The sequence below is a fragment of the Hypanus sabinus genome, chromosome 19, assembly GCF_030144855.1.
Source record: "Hypanus sabinus isolate sHypSab1 chromosome 19, sHypSab1.hap1, whole genome shotgun sequence".
NCBI classification, from domain to species: domain Eukaryota; kingdom Metazoa; phylum Chordata; class Chondrichthyes; order Myliobatiformes; family Dasyatidae; genus Hypanus; species Hypanus sabinus.
The window spans coordinates 54,459,115-54,477,757 of NC_082724.1; the positions used below are offsets into that span (position 1 = coordinate 54,459,115).

The 18,643-nt window shown below is 45.2% G+C and overlaps 1 protein-coding gene across 1 annotated transcript in view; it reads left to right on the forward strand.

The window, feature by feature from the left end:
• LOC132377932 (SLIT-ROBO Rho GTPase-activating protein 3) overlaps positions 1–18,643 on the forward strand; it is a 304,499-nt gene that overhangs the window by 83,412 nt on the left and 202,444 nt on the right. Inside the window, exon 2 of the mRNA XM_059944422.1 lies at positions 12,025–12,220. Within this exon, the coding sequence (XP_059800405.1) occupies positions 12,025–12,220 (196 nt within the window). The remainder of the gene's footprint in view (positions 1–12,024; positions 12,221–18,643) is intronic.

Genomic DNA, 18,643 nt, shown 5'->3' on the forward strand with positions numbered 1-18,643 from the left:
TATAGATTCCTGGCCTGATTTATCTACTCAGACAAGCTTATAAACCCCAAACCTTCCTTTCTCTATCCTTCATCACAATCAGCTTTACTACCTCTGGCATATGTCATGACATTTGTTGTTTTGCAGCAGCAGTGCATAAAATATGCTATCAATTCCAAAAAGAAATATATATTAAAAAAATACGTAGAGCAAGAAGAGAGCAAAAATAGTGAGTTAGTGTTCATGGGTTTGTGAATTATTCAATGGCAGAGGAGAAGAAACTGTTCCTGAAATGTTGAGTGTGTGCCTTTAGGCTTCTGTACCTTCTTCCTGATGGTGGTAATGAGAAGAGCACATGTCCTGGGTGGTGGGGGTCTTTCATAATAGATGCCGCCTTTTTGAGGCATCTCCATCTGAAGATGCCCCCGATGGTGTGGAGGCTCGTGCCTGTGTTGGTTGAGTTTACAACCCTCTGCAAATGGTGTAGGCACCACTGGACCAGAACAAACCACCTCACTCAATAGTACTTTGACCCATAACCAGTCACAAAGCCAAGTCCTGGCCTGTTCCCCCTACCTTCAGCACCTTCATATGATAGATGCCATTGAGCAGAATTTTCCCCTTATGCTAGTCCTGTTCCTACCCACAACCAGGTGGGAAGATTTGCTTCTGCTCTGTTCCATTCCTGCCGTAGTTGTGATGAGAATGAGCAATTCCCTGAGGGAACAGAACTTTAATATCACAAAATGCTGGAGGAACTCAGCAGGTCAGGCAGCATCTATGGAGAGGAAATAAATAGTTGATGATGTTTAGGGCTGAAACTTTTCATCAGATCTGACGAAGCTTCCCTGTCGGAAACGTTGACTGTTTAATCTTCCCCATGGCCTGCCGAGTTCTTTAGGCGTTTTGTGTTTGTTGCTCTGGATTTCCAGCATCTGCAAAATCTCTGGCCTATTTGTGGGAGCCAGTATAGGCGTGTTGGGCAGTGGGGCTTTGGAAGGGTTGCTGAGCAGAAGCTGGCACGTTCTCGGTAAGCAAGAGCGTATGGGGCAGCGCGATCACACTGCAATAGCCCAGACCTTCAGGACGATGGGATTGTGCTGGGACTGTAGTGGCTGGGAATCTGCGGCACAGGTGGGGAGGAGGGAAGGGCCAAAGCCTCGGATCAGAGGTCTGCCATTGACTGACAGGCATGCTCTGTCATGGAAGCCCCGTACTGACTCGTTCTCCCCACACAGCCATTTTCAAAAGCTCACATCTAAATGAACAGGCAAAATGAAATTAAAACTAATAAGCAGGGTTTGGAAATGAAGAAGACAGCTGGCTCTTTAATTATCCAACTTTTATCCACTTGCCCTCGGCCCTTTAGGTTGTTTTTTTTGCAGTAAACATCTGGTTTAAATTTGCATGCAGGACAGCGAGGGTGGGGGAGTAGGGGAAATGTTCAGCTTCCGTGAACAACATTCTGCTGATTTAATTGCGACGCTGCAGAGGCTGGGAAGTCTGCATCTCACGCGCATTAAATCGCACACAAGCGTCTGTTTAGCAACTGCTGCACGGCTCCCCAGGGTCGGAGTTCAGGAAGCGAGAGAGCCTATGGCTTCTGTTAGGGGCCTCGTGGTATTGTGACTGTAGCTGCCTGGAGGAGAGCTTCCACCCAAGCAGATAATTAAGGCGATGTGCATTGAATTTGAATGGGAGGAGGGATGCTGGTGTTTGATGCTGATTGCCTCATGTAAAGCCCAGCAATGCTGGATTCCAAAAGGACAGGGCAGTCGCTGCCCGGGATGTTCAGAGGACCGAATGTATGTGTGTTGCCTCTATCAGTCACACGTTGTGAGTCAGTGTGGTTCTCCTGTAGCTCAGTGCCTGACTCTGAGTGAGACAATGGTGATCAAGGTGAAGAAATAAAGATTTGCTGCATTTGTCACATTGAAGCACACACAGGGAAATGTGTCCTTTTGCGTCAAATCAAATCAATGAGGGTTGTGCTGGGGACAGTCCGCAAGTGTTGCCGCATTAACCTTGACCGTATGGTCAAACCGGAGCACCTGGAGGAAACCCACAGAGAGAACGGACAAACTCCTCGCAGGCAGCAGCGGGGATCAAACCCCAACTTACAGCTGGGGCTGTAAAGCCTTGTGCCACCCAGTGGGGTTGGGCCTCACTAGAGAGTCTTGTGTCCCACAGTCCAGCATTCTTGTCAGTCCACTGCAAGGTGTTTTGGCAGCACTGCCCCCCCGAAAGTGGCATTACACCAAAGCCCAACGGCTCTCGAGTCAACTTTATCGTCACGTGCAGAAGTGCAATGACCTAGGGACAAAACTAAGCCATTCAGCCCATCGAGCCTGCTGCACCTTTCCATCATGGCTGATTTATTATCCCTCTCAATCCCATTCTCTGCCTTCTCCCTGTAACCTTTGACATCAAGCACTTATCAACTTCTATTTTAAATATACCCAATCACTTGGACTCCACACCTGTCTGTGGCAATTTAGTCCACAGGCTAAAGAAACTTCTCCTCATCCCTGTTCTAAAGGGATGTCCTTGTATTTTGAGCTGGTGCCCCAGACTCCCCATACTGTAGAAAACATCCTTGTCCATCTCCACTCTATCTAGGCCTTTCAATATTCAGAACATTTCAGAGAGATCCCCTCATTCCTCTAAACTCCAGTGAGTACAGGGAACATTCCTCTGATGAAGAAGAACATTTGAAGATGACATTTGAAAACTTGCATCAGAACTTAAGTACTGGGCGTGAGTGAGTGTTCTTTTGTCACCCTGTAATATGATTCTCTGCTATGCCAGTTTACTTCAACAGTGTACATTACACATCCATGCATTGCCTGGATGAATTGATATGTGTTGGCTGCATTTTTCAGCGACCGCAGTCGCAGTACTTGCACCTCCATCTGCACGGAGCTGTGTGAAACACTGAGAAAGCTCTCTGAGCTGTGGTGTACATCTCCGTTCAGCTCCCTGGAGCCCTTCGTCTGCTCAGCCACCAACACCTTGCTGTGAGTGCAAGCAGGGCAGTTCAGCATCCTCCCATGTGGAGGGCAAACTGTTAATGCCACCTCTTGTCATATGAAGTTTGAAACAATCGCACTTGTTTTATGAAGTTTGACAACCCTCAGGACCAGAAACATACTGCATATTTTGTCATTGGCTAAACCTGTCTACAGTCTGCTTGCAGACATGGTATGTAAGCACAGAGGCTGTTCCACTTCATTGAGCCTTCCATCATGGAACAGGATGTCTATTGCTTGGTTTTATTCCTTTATTTAGAGACACAGCATGGTAAACTCTCCCTGTCACCCAAGGACACCCATGTGGCTAACACGCACAAATGCTGCCAACACTCGGGCCTTCCTCTGACCACCTCCCTTAAAGTTTCATAATCAACGTGAGCCAAACTGTTGTCTTCTTCCAAGTGATGGGCCTTCACGTCTAATCTCCCTCTGTCCAAACATTTGAAAATCTAAACCATCAGTTCCGAACCCTTCGCTACTGCACCGGTTTGCTGCCGCCTGCGGCTCTGTTTGTACACAATGTGACAAGTCCTCCAGTCGGATAGCAGTGGGTTTATTTAGAAACAACATTGCCTGCTGCCCAGTGTTGCGTATGCCAGCCCACATCCCAGCCTCGTCCCTGTCAATTCTGCGTTTCCAAATCATCGCCTGTAATTAGCACCAATTGATTTCTAGCGCATAACTGCATTTTCTCTCATGTAGAGGTCCTGCATGTTGTCCAAGTAACAAAGCAGGTTAGTCAGCTTACGCCTTCTCAGATCTACTTTCAGTGTGGCAAAGGTGAAAGGTCAGAGGTTACCCTCAGTGGCCACCTGCTGCTGTAGCCCACCCAAGGTGTGATGTGTTGTGGGTTCAGTAAAGCTCGTCTGCTTGGCACTGTTGTTGTCTTTTTTGTTCTTTGAGTTGCTGTCACCTTCCTGTCTGCTTGAGTCAGACTGGCCATTCTCCTCTGACCTCTCTCATTAACAGGGCGTTTTCACTGCCACTCAGTGGATTTTTTTTGTATTTTGCACCATTCCCTTTAAATGAGAGACTGTTGTGCTTGAAAATCCCAGGAGATCAACAGTTTCTGAGGCATCCAAACCACCCTGTCTGGCATCAGTAGTCTTTCCATGGTCAAAGTCAATTAGATCACAGTTCACGTCAAGTCAAGTCAAGTCAAGTCACTTTTTATTGTCGTTTCAACCGTAACTGCTGGTACGAGACAATGTTTTTCAGGACCATGGTGCTACATGAAACAGTACAAAAACTACACTGGACTACGTAAAAACAACACAGAAAAAAAACTACAGACCTACCCAGGACTGCGTAAGGTGCACAAAACAGTGCAGGCATTACAATAAATAATAGACAAGACAATAGGCACAGTAGAGGGCAGTCAGTCCAGGCTCTGGGTATTGAGGAGTGTGATGGCTTGGGGGAAGAAACTGTTACATAGTCTGGTCTGTTCTGATGTTTGGTCTGAACCTCTTGACCATATCTTCATGCTTTTGTGCATTGAGCTGCTGCCACGTGATTGGCTGATTAGATTTCCATCTTTCCAAGATGGTGCTGTCAATATAGGGTGATATTTTGCAGGCACTATTGACTATTTTGCTAATTGCACTTTCTCTGGGCTGCAATCGACAGCTTGTAACCTGAACGTTCTGATGTTTTTGCAGTATCCTGAAGAATTTGGTGAAACATACTCTCAAGAATGCAAATACAGCCATGTCACCCACTGCTGGAGTGGACTTCGAGCCAGATTAAAAATTTCCGTCCAATCGACTGGCCGAATAAAGTGGCCACAGAGTGTATGAATAGCTTTTTTTGAAATAGCAGATGATTAATTGAATTTAAATTCCACAACTGTTATGGTGGGATTTGAACTCTTGGTCTCGGGATTACTGGTCTGGTTGGTTATCCACTGCACCAACACACACCCTATAATGCAACCCCACGCAGTTTACCTTGGATGGAAGGAAATGACGAGCTCTGTTTGCCACGCTGCAGGTTGATGAAAATCTGAAATAACAATAGGGAACTCTCAGAAGGTCAGGCAGCATCTGTGGCAAGACAAATGGTTAAAGTGTTAGGTCCGCTGCTGCTCATTGTCAGTGTGGATTCATTGAGATGGAAGGACTGAATCATTGAATAAAATAATTTTAAAAAGCAGGCATGGACATGCTGCGATTATTAACAGCAATTTAAAAATTGTAATCTAAGTTGGAAAAAGAAAAATGAGCATTGGCGAAATAATCCCCTTGACTCTTCCCATATTCCTAAATTAGACCCTGTGTGTGCTGTTTCTCTGGCTTTGGGAGCAGGGTCCGGTAAAATTGCTGGGAATTTGCATTGGACATTTCTTGCACAAATACTGTTTAGCAGAGAAGAATCAGAGAAATGCTGAGTCCTCATTTTTGAGAAGAACCCCAGAGACAGATCAGAATCAAGTTTATTATCACTAACATACAGGACTGTGCAAATGGCTTAGGCACATATCTATAGCTCGGGTGCCTAAGGCTTTTACACACTACTGTAGTAACTATATGTATTGCACTGTAACGCTGCTGCAGAAAAAAACAGATTTCATGATATATGTGAGCAATGTTAAACCTGATTCTGATGTGGGTCTCTATCGTGGACTGAGAGTGGGAAGGGGGCAAGGAGAGAGGAATCAAGTTTGGGAAAAGGAGAAGGGAGTGGGAAGCACCAGAGAATCATTCTGTAATGATCAATAAACCAATTGTTTAGAATCAAATGACCTTGCCTGGTGTCTCAGGGCTGGTTGTGTCCACACTCACACCACAAAACAGTTCCTAAATAAGACTGTAGTGGCCCCTCCCTACCAGATGATGATGCGACCAGTTAGAATGCTTACACCTGTAGAAATCTGTGAATGTCTGTGGTGACATACCCAAACTCTTCAAACTCCTAATGAAATATAGCCGCTGGTGTGGCAGCACCGTCAATGTGTTGGGACCTGGATAGATCCTCAGAGATGTTAATACCCAGAATCAGAATCAAGTTTAATATCACCAGCATACATCATGAAATTTATTAATTTAACAGCAGCAGTTCAATGTAATACGTGAGAATATAGAAAGAAAAAAAAGGAAATCAGTTACAGTATGCAGATTAAACAATTTGATTAAAATAGTACAAGGCAGAAATAATATATAAAAAAGTGAGGTAGTGTTCATGGTTCAACATCCATTTAGAAATCAGATGACAGAAGCTGTTCCTGAATCGCTGAGTGTGTGCCTTCAGGCTTCTGTATCTCCTACCTGACACTAACAATGAGAAGAGGGCATGAACCTGCATGGTGGGGGTCCTTAATAATGGACACGCCTTTCTGAGACTCTGCTCCTTGAAGATTTGAAGATGTCTTGGATGCTACAGAAACTAATACCCAAGATGGAGCTGACTAATTTAACGACTTTATGTAGCTTCTTTCAGTCAGGACCTAATGAAGGGTCTCGGCCCGAAATGTCGACTGTTCTCTTTGCCGAGTTCCTCCAGCATTTTGTGTGTGCTGCTTGGATTTCCAGCATCTGTAGATTTTCTCTTCATTGTTCACTCAATGGATTTGTGATCTGACAGTCAGTAGCATAACCTGGGTGGGGGCAGGAGGTGGATTGTGTTCGAATTTATTGTTGTGGGCATACATACATACCCAGTGTCATGACAGTTGGCGTTTTGCAGAAACAATATGTTATAAACGTGACAAATGTAAATTAACATCAATTTAAATTATCATAAATTATATATAATCTACATGACAACATAAAGAAAAACAAACATAATGACATTAGAGTAAATTGAGAGAAGTGTTTGGGTTTTTCAGATCTGTTCAAGAGCCTGATGGCAGTGGGGAAGAAGCTATTGTTGAACCTTGAGGTGTGGGTCTTCAGGCTCTTGTGTCCCCTGCCTGATGGCAGCTTTGAGAAGGGGGCTTCACCCTGGTGGTGGATTTCACATTCCTGAGACATCACGTCACGTAGATGTTCTCAGTGGTGAAGAGAGCTGTGTCCACGTTGGAACTGTCTGAGGCCACCATTCCTGTAGCCTCTGATGTTCCCATATATCCGATATTCCATTCTAGGCTGTGATTCAACCCATCAGAACGCTTTCTGCTGAATTTCTATAGAAGTTTGACAGGCTTTGATGACATGCCGATTATTGTTAAACTTCTAAGAATGCAGAGTAGCAGGGAAACAGCAAATTTGTCTCTTCACTGGTTTGACTTGGAAATTATTGAAAATAATGGTGGTTTTCTTGATTAGAATCTCAAGTGGGTGCAATTGAAATGCCAAATCAATACACATAATTCAGCGAAGTGTTTGGCGGAAAGGGAGGCAAACGTACTGCTTTAGTAATTAAGGTTTGTGTTAATATGTAGACCAGTGAATATTATCAAATCCATGATGAACTGTTGTTTGGATGGAGTCCTATGTTGGTTTTGAATCTCCAGCAGTAATAATGGCTGAAAATGATTTCAAGTAAATTAAGCTGTCAGAAGCAAGACCACAAATCTCCATTCTCTGTCTTTTAATAAGGAAACCATTATCAATCTGTTGTTATTTGGCAGTGACTCAAACAGAAACGAGTTTGTAAATGGGTTTCATTTGTGTCCTTGTTTATGTCATCGTAGCTATACGTGTTTGAGACTGAGGGTGCTCACCACTTCCCTGATCCCCCACGCTACCAGGAGTGGTCCACCCAACACTGAGATCATCTTCACCAGGAGATGCCTCAAAAAGGTGGCACTCGATATTAACGATCCCCACGACTGAGGACGTGCCCTCTTTTCATCGCTACCATCAGTGTGAAGACACACGATCAGTATTTTAGGAACAGCCTTTTCTCCACCCCATCGGATTTCTAAGTGAACCCTGAACCCATGAACACTACCTTACTATTTTTGCTCTCTCTTTTGCACTACTTATTAATTTTTTAAATATATATTTCTGATCATAATTTATAGTGTACTTTATGTATTACACTGTACTGCTGCCACAAAACAACACATTTCACAACATATGTCAGTGATAGTAACCTGATTCTGGTTCTGAAGGCTGTCAGCTACTGCAGTTGTTGGTGCAGTCCTGCAGTTCATAGGTGGTGAGCTTATCAGTGGAAGTATTGAGTCGCAGTGGCAAGCTGCAATCTGTAATCTTGCGTGACAGCTTGTAGCAGCTGTAGTGTAGATCTATAACCAATGCAGACCATACTCACAGCCTGAGCTGCACCTCACTTTATGCTTAATCACTGAAGCGCATTGCGCTGGATACCTGCAACCAGAGGTATTTTGTACGCAGGAAGTTGACTCAGCAATGCAGGTGGCCTTCCACCTGGAGCAGTGGAAGATGGTGCCCCCAGCGCAGTAAATGCGTAGATGCAAGGGTGCTGGTAGGGCCTTGGTTTGCAGCCGGAGAGGTGTATGGGATCTCCACACAGCAGTGCAAGCTCAGCCCCCATCTCAAGCAGCAAGAACGAGCCTAAGCATGCACTGACGCAGGTGAGCCTCCGCAAGGCTTGTTCAGCGGCCCTCTTCCCAGCAGGCCCCGCAGACAGTTAGAAGGGGAAAAATGGATTTATTGCTGCAGAAAGGGAGGACATCATGGAGGGTTTGTCTACTGATGCACTGTGGGTGTAAGTCAGAAACAGAAAGGGGACAATCACTCTATTGGGAGTAGTCAGTAGACTCCCCAATAGCAACAGAGACGTTGAGGAACAGATTGTGAGACAGATTTTGGAAAGGTGCAACAATAACAGGGTTGTTGGCTTCAATTTCCCTAATATTGATTGGCATCTCCTCAGAGCAAAGGGTTTAGATGGGATGGAATTTGCTAGGTGTGTCCGGGAAGGATTACTGGCATGCTATGTAGACAGGCCAACTAGAGGAGAGGGCAGACTGGATCTGGTGCCAGGCTGTGAACCAGACCAGCTGTCAGATCTCTCAGTGGGTGAGTATTTCAGAAACAGTGACCACAACTCCCTGACCTTTACTATAGCCTCGGAGCAGATGGAATTGGAAAGTATTTAATTAGGGAAAAGGGCGTTATGTTGCAATTAGACAGGAATATGATAGAGTAAATTGTGAAAGGGTGTACTCAGGGACATACACAACAGTGGTTGTACGCCCAGTTGGCGCAGTCTTTCTTTGATTCTGTTATAGTTATCAGATTTATTGAATATGCCCGCAACAAAATGAATCTCAGGGTTGTATATGGTGGCATATATGTACTTCAATAATAAATTTACTTTGAACACTAGAGGCTGCTTAGTGAGCAATTGCATGGGGTTCTGGATAGCTTTGTCCCACTGAGGCAGGGAAAGAATGGTAACTGCATTGTGTGCAGTTTTGATCCCCTAATCTGAGGAAAGACATTCTTGCCATAGAGGGAGTAGAAAGGAAGTTCACCAGATTGATTCCTGGGATGGCAGGACTTTCATATGAAGAAAGACTGGATCGACTGGGCTTATACTCACTGGAATTTAGAAGATTGAGGGGGGATCTTATTGAAACGTATAAAATTCTAAAGGGATTGGACAGGCTAGTTGCAGGAAGATTGTTCCCGATGTTGGGGAAGTCCAGAACGAGGGGTCACAGTTTAAGGATAAAGGGGAAGCCTTTTAGGACCGAGATGAGGAGAAACTTCTTCACACAGAGAGTGGTGAGTCGGTGGAATTCTCTGCCACAGGAAACAGTTGAGGTCGGTTCATTGGTTATATTTAAGAGGGAGTTAGATATGGCCCTTTTGGCTAAGGGGATCAGGGGGTATGGAGAGAAAGTAGGTACAGGATGATCAACCATGATCATACTGAATGGCGTTGCAGGCTCTAAGGGCTGAATGGCCTACTCCTGCACCTATTTTCTATGTTTCTATGTAAGGTTGACAAGAGATGTGGAACATCTAGTCAAGATGAAGAAAGAAGCATACTTAAGGTTTATGAAGCAAAGGTTGAACGGAGCTCTAGAGAGTTACAAGGTAGCCAGCAAGGAGCAGAAGCACGGACTTCGAAGAGGGAGAAGAGGACATGAGAAGGCCTTGGATTAAGGAAAATCCCAAGGTGTTTTCTGGGAATGTGAAGAACAGGAGGATGGCTGGAGTAAGGGTATTTGTAACAATGTGGGTTGAGGAGCTGAGTCAGTTACAATGTTCCCTACCTTCAGGATTGCCTCCAACATAGGGTCCATTCCCAGAGGTTCAGGACACTGGGTGTTTGTGTCTTTGCGCAGCCATGGTGATGGCTGCACTCTCCCCAGCCCTCATTTTCTTGCTCATTGAATGCTAGTTTCCATTCCCACCTCCAGAATACCGCCTACTGATGTAGCAAAGCAATGTGAGAAGGAGGCGGCATTGCCATGGTAACAGGCCTTGTGATGCATCATGTCAAGGGGAAGACCATGATGCATCATCCCATTTACTCTGAAAATTTATTCCTCTTCATCCTTGACTGTGATTGCACAGAGCACGTACGGTTGGTTGCAGCAGTGACTCACATCGCCCAGGAACACCTGAGTGTGGATCCATCCCGGTGAGGTGCAACAGCCGCAGGATTGAGCTTCCTACCCCAGGGTTGGGGTACTGACAGTCAGCCAGGACCCAGCGACCTTCCTACCAACGCAATTTACCAGGCAGAAACTGGAGAGAGCTCAGCTGTGGACAAGACTTGTTCAAGCATCCTCCTGGATAGCCTGCTACCTCTCATCGCTGAAAACCTGCTGCCACTCGCTGTTGAATAGCCTGCTCCCTCTCATCACTGCTGTGCCTCACTGTTAGAGTCTTCCGACTCTCATCGTTGTCTAGTGTGCTGCCCCTTGTCATTGACCAGCCTGCCGCCCCTCATTGTTGACCATTGTCCAGCGCGCTGCCTCTTGTCGTTGATTAGCCTGGATTTGTTGACGAACCTGCTGCCTTTCCTCATTAACGAGCTGGCTGCCTCTGTCACTAATTAGCCTGTTGCCTCTTGTGGCTGAATAGATTCCCCCCCCACCCCCATCCCTCGTCATGAAGGATAGGCATTTGGCTCAGGTCCCAGTGGGCTGCTGGCAGTTGTGGAAACAGAGCTTGGGAAAACTTGACCGCTTCAGGATCAGAAAGGAGAACAAGGGTAAATTGATCAGCAATGAATTGGAGTGGAAAGTATGGGGAGAACTGGGCAAAGCTTTTCTGTTCAACTGAATTACCTCCTTCTGTGTAAGCTGTCGGCCATACTAAGCGGATGGATACCTGATACCTCTGTATCAGGAATTTGTAAATTCCTGTCCCACCTGAGAGACTTATTTTGTTATGTATCAAAGCAGGCGACTGGGGTTGAAAGGGATAATAAATCAGCCATAATGGAATAATGAAGCAGACTCGATGGGCTGAATGGCCTAATTCTGTTCCTATGTTTTATGGTCCTATGCCAGCTGGCATAGTCCAGTCCAAGAGCATGATAGATACTAAACACAGGAGATTCCGCAGATGCTGGAAATCCAGAGCAACACCTACAAAATGCTGGAGGAACTTCCATCATGACGAAGGGTCTTGGCCTGAAACGTTGACTGTTTATTCCTCTCCATTGTTTTTGCCTGACTGGCTGCGTTTCTCCAGCACTTTGTGTGTTTTGTATGGTTGATTGGGTCAGGATCTTTTGGAACGGAAGTTAGCTGACGTTCCCTGGGTAACCCAGTGAATATAGATCTTGTTGCACTAATTTGAAGAAACATCAGGACATCCCTGTAATGTTTAAAATTCTTTGCTTCAAAAAGCACTTGAATAATATTACCTAATCATTTATCACATCACTACTTGTGGAATGTTGCTGTGCATAAATAGGTCAAAGTCCTTAAATCTACTATGATTGTACATATATGTAACCATATGTAACCCTGAGGTGAATTTAATAAATAAGCTGATGTACGGCAAAAATGGTTGATTTCAAAGATTTTTGCAGAATCCCAGGTTGCTGTTGACTTGTTACTGTTTCATTTCTTTCTCCCCTTCCGGTTTTAACCGATAGCCTTTCATGTTTCTCGTAGAGATCCGAGCACAGTTGGCGGAGCAGCTGAAATGTCTGGAGCAGCAATCGGAATCCCGTCTCCAGCTTCTGCAGGATTTACAGGAGTTCTTCAGGAGGAAGGCGGAGATCGAGGTGGAGTACTCGCGGAGCCTGGACAAGCTGGCGGAGAGGTTTGCAGCAAAGATCCGCAGCTCAAAGGAACATCAACAGTTCAGGTAAGCCCGGCCTGTGGATAAGCCTCCTTTGTAGCTTTATACAATTTCACTCCTTCTCTATTTCTGTGTGGCTGATGGCTTTCAGATGGTACCTATGCCGGAACACAAGGCAAGCACTGAAAGGGATTGCAGTGAGCTCAGTGCCTAAGGGAGGTTCAAGAATGCAGGTACAGAGAGGAGTCAGAGATGGTCCAATTTTACTTGTGAAGAAAACCAGATAAAACAAGGATGAGTTAAAAAGTTTCCATGTTTCACATTAATGCAGTAGGTTTCCTTGAAACATAGGGAGGGGCAATTTGGCGCATCACTCCTATGTTAGCTCACAGAAGAACCCCATTACTTTTTCCTGTAGCTTAATATTAAGAATTTGATTAAGAAGAGCATTCATAACTTTGAGCACCTGTCAACCAGTACATTAGCTATAGAGTCATAGAAAAATACAACACAGAAACAGGCTTTTTGGCCCAACTGTCCATAACAACCAAGATGCCTGCCTACCTTAGCTAATTCCATTTGCTTGTGTCTGGCCTACATGCCTCTACACCTTTCCATGTACCTGTTTAAATATTGTTATAGTACCTACTTCAAATACTTCCTCTGACAGCTTGTTCCATATACCCACCACCCCTCTGGGTGAAGTTGCTCCACAAGCCCCTTACAAATCTTTCCCACTCAACTCAAGTCAGGGGAAAGGAAGAAATAGAGAAAGAAAGATAGATTAGCTTTATTTGGCACATGTACATCAAAACATACAATGAAAAGTGTCAGTGATGCCAAATAAAATCAGCAAGGGTTGTGCTGGGCACCAGAGGTGTCACCACACTTCTGGCACTGACAAAGCATGCCCACACCTCACTCACCCTAAATGTACTGTACGCCTTTGGGACATGGGAGGAAACTGGGGCACACAGAGGAAATCCATGTAGTCACACAAAGAATGTCCTTACAGGTGAAAGTGGAAAATGTTGAGAGGTGCTTATGAATGGGACAGATTGACTCTTCAATGCACGGACAGTGATACTGCCCCTGGGGGTCCCTGAGATGGGCGTCCTAAATGACGTAGGTCACACTGCACTTGGAGATTTGTGAGCAGATTTGGGCCCTTCATTAAGAAAGGATGTGCTGGCATTGGAGAGGATCCAGAAGAAGTTCACACTAATGATCCCAGGATTGAAAGGGTGAATGTACGAGGAGCATTTGAAGGCTCTGGGCCTGTACTCCCTGGAGTTTAGAAGAATGGGAGGGGGGATCTCACTGAAGCCTTTCAAACATTGAAAGGTTTAGATAGAGTGGACGTGGAGAGAATTTTTCCAATAGTGGGGGAGTCTAGGACCAGGGGGTACAGCCACACAATGATGTCCCTTGAGAATCAGAATCAGGTTTAATACCACTGGCATATGTCGTGAAGTTTGTTGTTTTCTGGCAGCAGTACATTGCAATACCAAATAATAAAAAAAAACTATAAATTATAATAAGAAATATGTGTAAAAATTAAATTAAGTAAGTAGTGCAAAAAGGGAGCAAACAAAAGTGAGGTAGTGTTCATGGGTTCATTGTCCATTCTGAAATCTGATGGTGTAGGGGAAGAAGCTGTTCCTGAAACATTGAGTGTGTGTCTTCAGGCTCCTGTACCACCTCCTTGATGGCAACAATGAGAAGAGGGCATGTCCTGGGTGATGGGGGTCCTTAATGATGGGTGTTGGCTTCTTGAGGCATCATCTTTTGAATGTGCCCTTGATGCTGGGAAGACTAGTTGCCCATGATGGAGCTGACTGAGCTTATAACTTTCTGCTGCTTTTTCTGATCCGGTGCAGTGGCCCCTCCACACGAGAAGGTGATGCAACTAGTTAGAATGCTCCCCAAAGTACACTTGTAGAAATTTGCAAGAGTATTTGGTGACATACCAAGTTTCCTCAAATTACTAATGAAGTATAGCCTCTTTCATAGCTTTTTGGTAATTATATCAATATGTTGGGCCCAGGATAGATCCTCAGAGATGTTGACACCAGGAACTTGAAACTGCTCACCCTTTCCACTGCTGCTGCCTTGATGTTCCCCTTCCTGAAGTCCACAATCAGTTCCTTGGTCTTACAGACATTGAGTGCAAGGTTGTTTTTGTGACACCAGTCAACCAGCTGATCTATCTCACTTCTGTATGCCTCCTCATCACCATTGAAACTCTGCCAACAGTAGTTGTGTCATCAGCAAATTTCAATAGTCAATAGTTCCATTTAATATCAGAGAATGTATACCTGAAATTCTTGTTCTTCACAGACATCCATGAAAACAGAAGGGTACCCCAAAGAGTGAATGACAGTAAAAACGTTAGAACCCCAAAGCCCACCCACTCCCCCTCACCACACACAAGTAGCAGCAAAGCATCGACCCTCTCCCACTTCTACAGAAAAGCATCAGCATCTTCCACCCACCAAGCAAGAAATAGGAAAGCCCCCAAGAAAGACCATTATCTTCAGTACAAATCATTCACCTGACAATCCACATATTATAGGCTCTCTCCCTAATAAAGGGGCAGAGAGGTGTCACACAGCAAGAGGGAAGAGGAACAAGATGGAGAAAAAAAAACACTCACTGATTTATGATGTTAAAGTCTGCCACATTGCTTTTTTTTCCCCGAGTCCTCCAACTTGAGAATCGACAACGAACTCTTCCCCACCAACAAGAGAAAGAGAGATAGAGAGAGGGATCTGAGTACAGAAACCTGGTAGCTGATCTGATGTTCAGTTTCCTCCTGCGATGCATGCTTCAGTTCATGGCATTGGCATAGAACTGGCTCATCTCCAGGGCCTCAAAGCCTTGGAACCCCGAAGGCAAGCTTCTCTTCTGAGTCGTATCCTTGGGATATCAACAAATGGCCAGTCGGAGAGCCCCAAGAGCAGGAACCAGAGTGCAGCTCTGGGTCAGGGTCTTCGACAGAACCCCATCCACCTTGAAAAGGCAAAAGAGAGACATTAAAGGTAGAAATTAAGTTGTTTTCACAGATGAGTTCAAAGAAGCCATGGTCTAGCACCATCATAGTTCTGTCCCCCAGTGGTGTTTGAGCTGTGCCTATCCGTAGTCGTGGGTGTGGAGAGAGTAGAGCAGTGGGTAAAGCATGCATCCTTGTTGACTGTCAGTGAGGAAGAGGTGTTATTTCCCATCTGCTCTGACTGATCTCCCAGTGAGGAAGCCATGAATCCAGTTGCAGAGGGAGGTACAGAGTTTTTGGAGCTTGTTGATTATGTTAAACGCAATAAACAGCAGCCTGATGTAGATATTGCTGCTGTCCAAGTGGTCCAAGACCGAGCGGAGAGCCAGTGAGATTGCATCCACTGTAGACCTGTTGTGGTGATAGGCAAATTACAAGTTAAGCAGGAGTTGATTATGGCCATGAATGACCAGCCTCTCGAGGCACTTTATCACAGTGAATGTGAGTGCCACTGGGCAATAGTTATTGCGGCTGCTCATCCTACTCTTCTTAGGCACCAATATGATTGTCATCCTTTTGAAGCAGATGGGAACTTCTGACTCAGCAATGAGATATTGAAGATGTCCTTCAACACTCCTGCCAGTTGGTTAGCACAGGGTTCTATCAGGTTACACCATCAGAGGCAGACTCCTTGCGAGGGTTCGCCCTCTTGAAAGTTGTTCTGACATTGGCCTCCAAGACAGAGATCATAGGGTCACCAGATGCTCTTTCAAAGCATGCATGGAAGGCATTGAGCTCATCTGGGAGTGAGAGCATCATGATGTCAGGTTTCACCTTGTAGGAAGCAATGGCCTGCAAACACTGCCAGAGCTGGCATGCATCCAACCCCATCTCTAACTTCAATTAGAATTGTTTTTTCACCCTTAAAATAGCCTTCCAAAAGTCATACCTGGACTTGTTGTATAGTTCTGGATCACCAGTACTGAATGCCACAGATCTAGCCCTCAGCAGACTATGAATCTCCTGGTTCATCCACAACTTCTGGTTAGGTATGTCTGGTATGTTCTCGAAGACACACACCCATCCACACAGGTCAGTGAAGTCAGTGACTACTGTGGCACATTTATTCAGATTCAAAGATGAGTCCCTTAATATTATCCAGTCCACTGACTCAAAGCTGACCTGTAAGCAACTCCTCCATCTTCCTTTGTTCTCACCGCTGGTTCTGCGGTCTTTAGTCTCTGCCTATGTGCTGGGCGTAGGAAGTACAACCAGCTGATCGGACTCCCCAGAGTACAGGTGTGGGATGGCACGGTAAGTGTTCTAGATGTTGGTGTAACAGTGATCTGGTGTGTTGGCTCCTCTGGTTTCACAGGGGATGTGTTGGTGGTAGTTGTTCAGAGTCTTCTTCAAGCTGGCCTGGTTGAAATCCCCCACAATAAAAGGGAGGGAGGGCATCAGGCTGTGCTGTTTCATGATTGCTGATGACTGTGCTCTGCTCCTTCAGAGCCTGTCTGACACTGCCCTGAGGTGAAACATACACTGCTACCAGGATGATGGTGGAAAATTCCCTCAGTGGATAAAATGCACAACACTTGACCACTAGATGTCCCAGGTCAGGGGAGCAGGACTGAGACAGAACCACCACATCTGTGCTCCACAATGAGTTAATCTAAAGCATACTCCACCTCCTCTACCTTTAAAAGATTAAGCTGTTCTGTCTTTGTGGAGAATGGTAAAGGCATCAGGTTGCAGTGTTGACTCCAAAATGGCGGGTTTCCATAAAGCAGTGTACTAGACCCTGCTGTTCCACAGAGATGAGGAAGAACTTCTCCAGCCAGAGAGTGATGAATCTGTGGAATTCATTGCCATAGGTGGCTGTGGAGTCCAAGTCATTGGGTATATTTAAAGTGGAGGTTGATAGGTTCTTGATTAGTAAGGATGTCAAAGATTACAGGGAGAAGTCAGGAGAATGGAGTTGAGAGGGACAGTAAGTCAGTCACGATGGGATGATGAAGCAGATTCAATGACCCAAATGGCCTAATTCTGATCCTATGCCCTATGCTCTAAATGGAGACTTTACGCTCAATGGCCACTTTATTAGATACACCTGTACACCGGCTCGTTAATGCAAATATCTAATCAGCCAGTCAGGTGGCAGCAACTCAATGCATAAAAGCACGCAGACATGGTCCAGAGGTTCTGTGCTTCAAATCAAACATCAGAATGGAGGAGAAATGTAAACTAAGTGACTTTAACCATGGAATGATAGTTGGTGCTAATCAGGGTGGTTTGAGTATCTGAGAAACAGCTGAGATTTTCACACAGTAGTCTGCAGAGTTTACAGACAATGGTACATGAAACAAAAAAAACATCCAGTGCAGAGAGCAGCAGTTCTGTGGGTGGAAATGCTTTGTTGGTGAGAGAGGTCAGAGGAGAATGGCCAGACTGGTTCGAGCTGACAAGAAGGCGACAGTAACTCAAATAACCGTGCATTGCAGCTGCTGTGTGCAGAAGAGTATCTCTTGAACCTTGAAGTGAATGGGCTACAGCAGCAGAAGACCACGAACACAGGAGGTACCTAATAAAATGGCTAATGAGTACATTTGGCCTGAAGTGAGATGGGAAGTTGGCCCGTTGCCAGCACAGAGGCTGTTGATACCTTCATGAAATTATCCCTCTGCTTGATGCTAAGTAAAATGCACCACTCTCAAATACCACTGCAGCAAACAGCAAGGCAGAAGCCTTTCCAGTGATACATTAACTAATGTAGAAGAACTGGCAGCACTGTGAATAAAGAAAGCAGATTGCACATGGATGGTACAGGTATGGAGGGCATGGTCCCAGAGCAGGGAGTAGGCAGTTTAGATGGTTTCAGCATGGACTAGATGGGCTGAAGGGCCTGTTATGTGCTGTAGTGCTCTATGACTCAAATGTCAATATAGGACATGGCCAGAGCACTTCTGTAGTTGAGTCTTCCTAGTGACTTTTGCACATCATGGTGACACCTTCCCCTGACCTCCTGCTCCAAGGGACATGCACCTTGTTAACCTGGCAGTGATTATAGCCTGGGAACTTAATCATCCCAGCATAGCACATGAAAGGGCAAGGGAGAAAACAAACCCTTTGTCAGATATCAGGAGCTCAACAACATAGAAGGCCTGGAGGTATTAAAGTTCGAGAGTGAAAGTAAGAGAAAACAGGTCAAGAGAGATGAGAGCCCAATAATGTTTTGTAAACACACAAAGGATAAAAGGGTTATTCAGGAGTATATAATACTCAAGAATTACCCAGTGATGAATGTAGACTTGAAGATGGGGGTAGGGGGAGGATGTGTGTTTAAATAAGAGAAGGTACGATGTAGAGATTTTAGTGAAAGAATAGATACAAGAGATTCTGCAGATGCTCAAAATCCAGAGTAACACACACAGAATGCTGGAGGAATTCAGCACATCAGGCAGCATCTTTGGAGGGGAATAAGCAGTCAACGTTTCAGC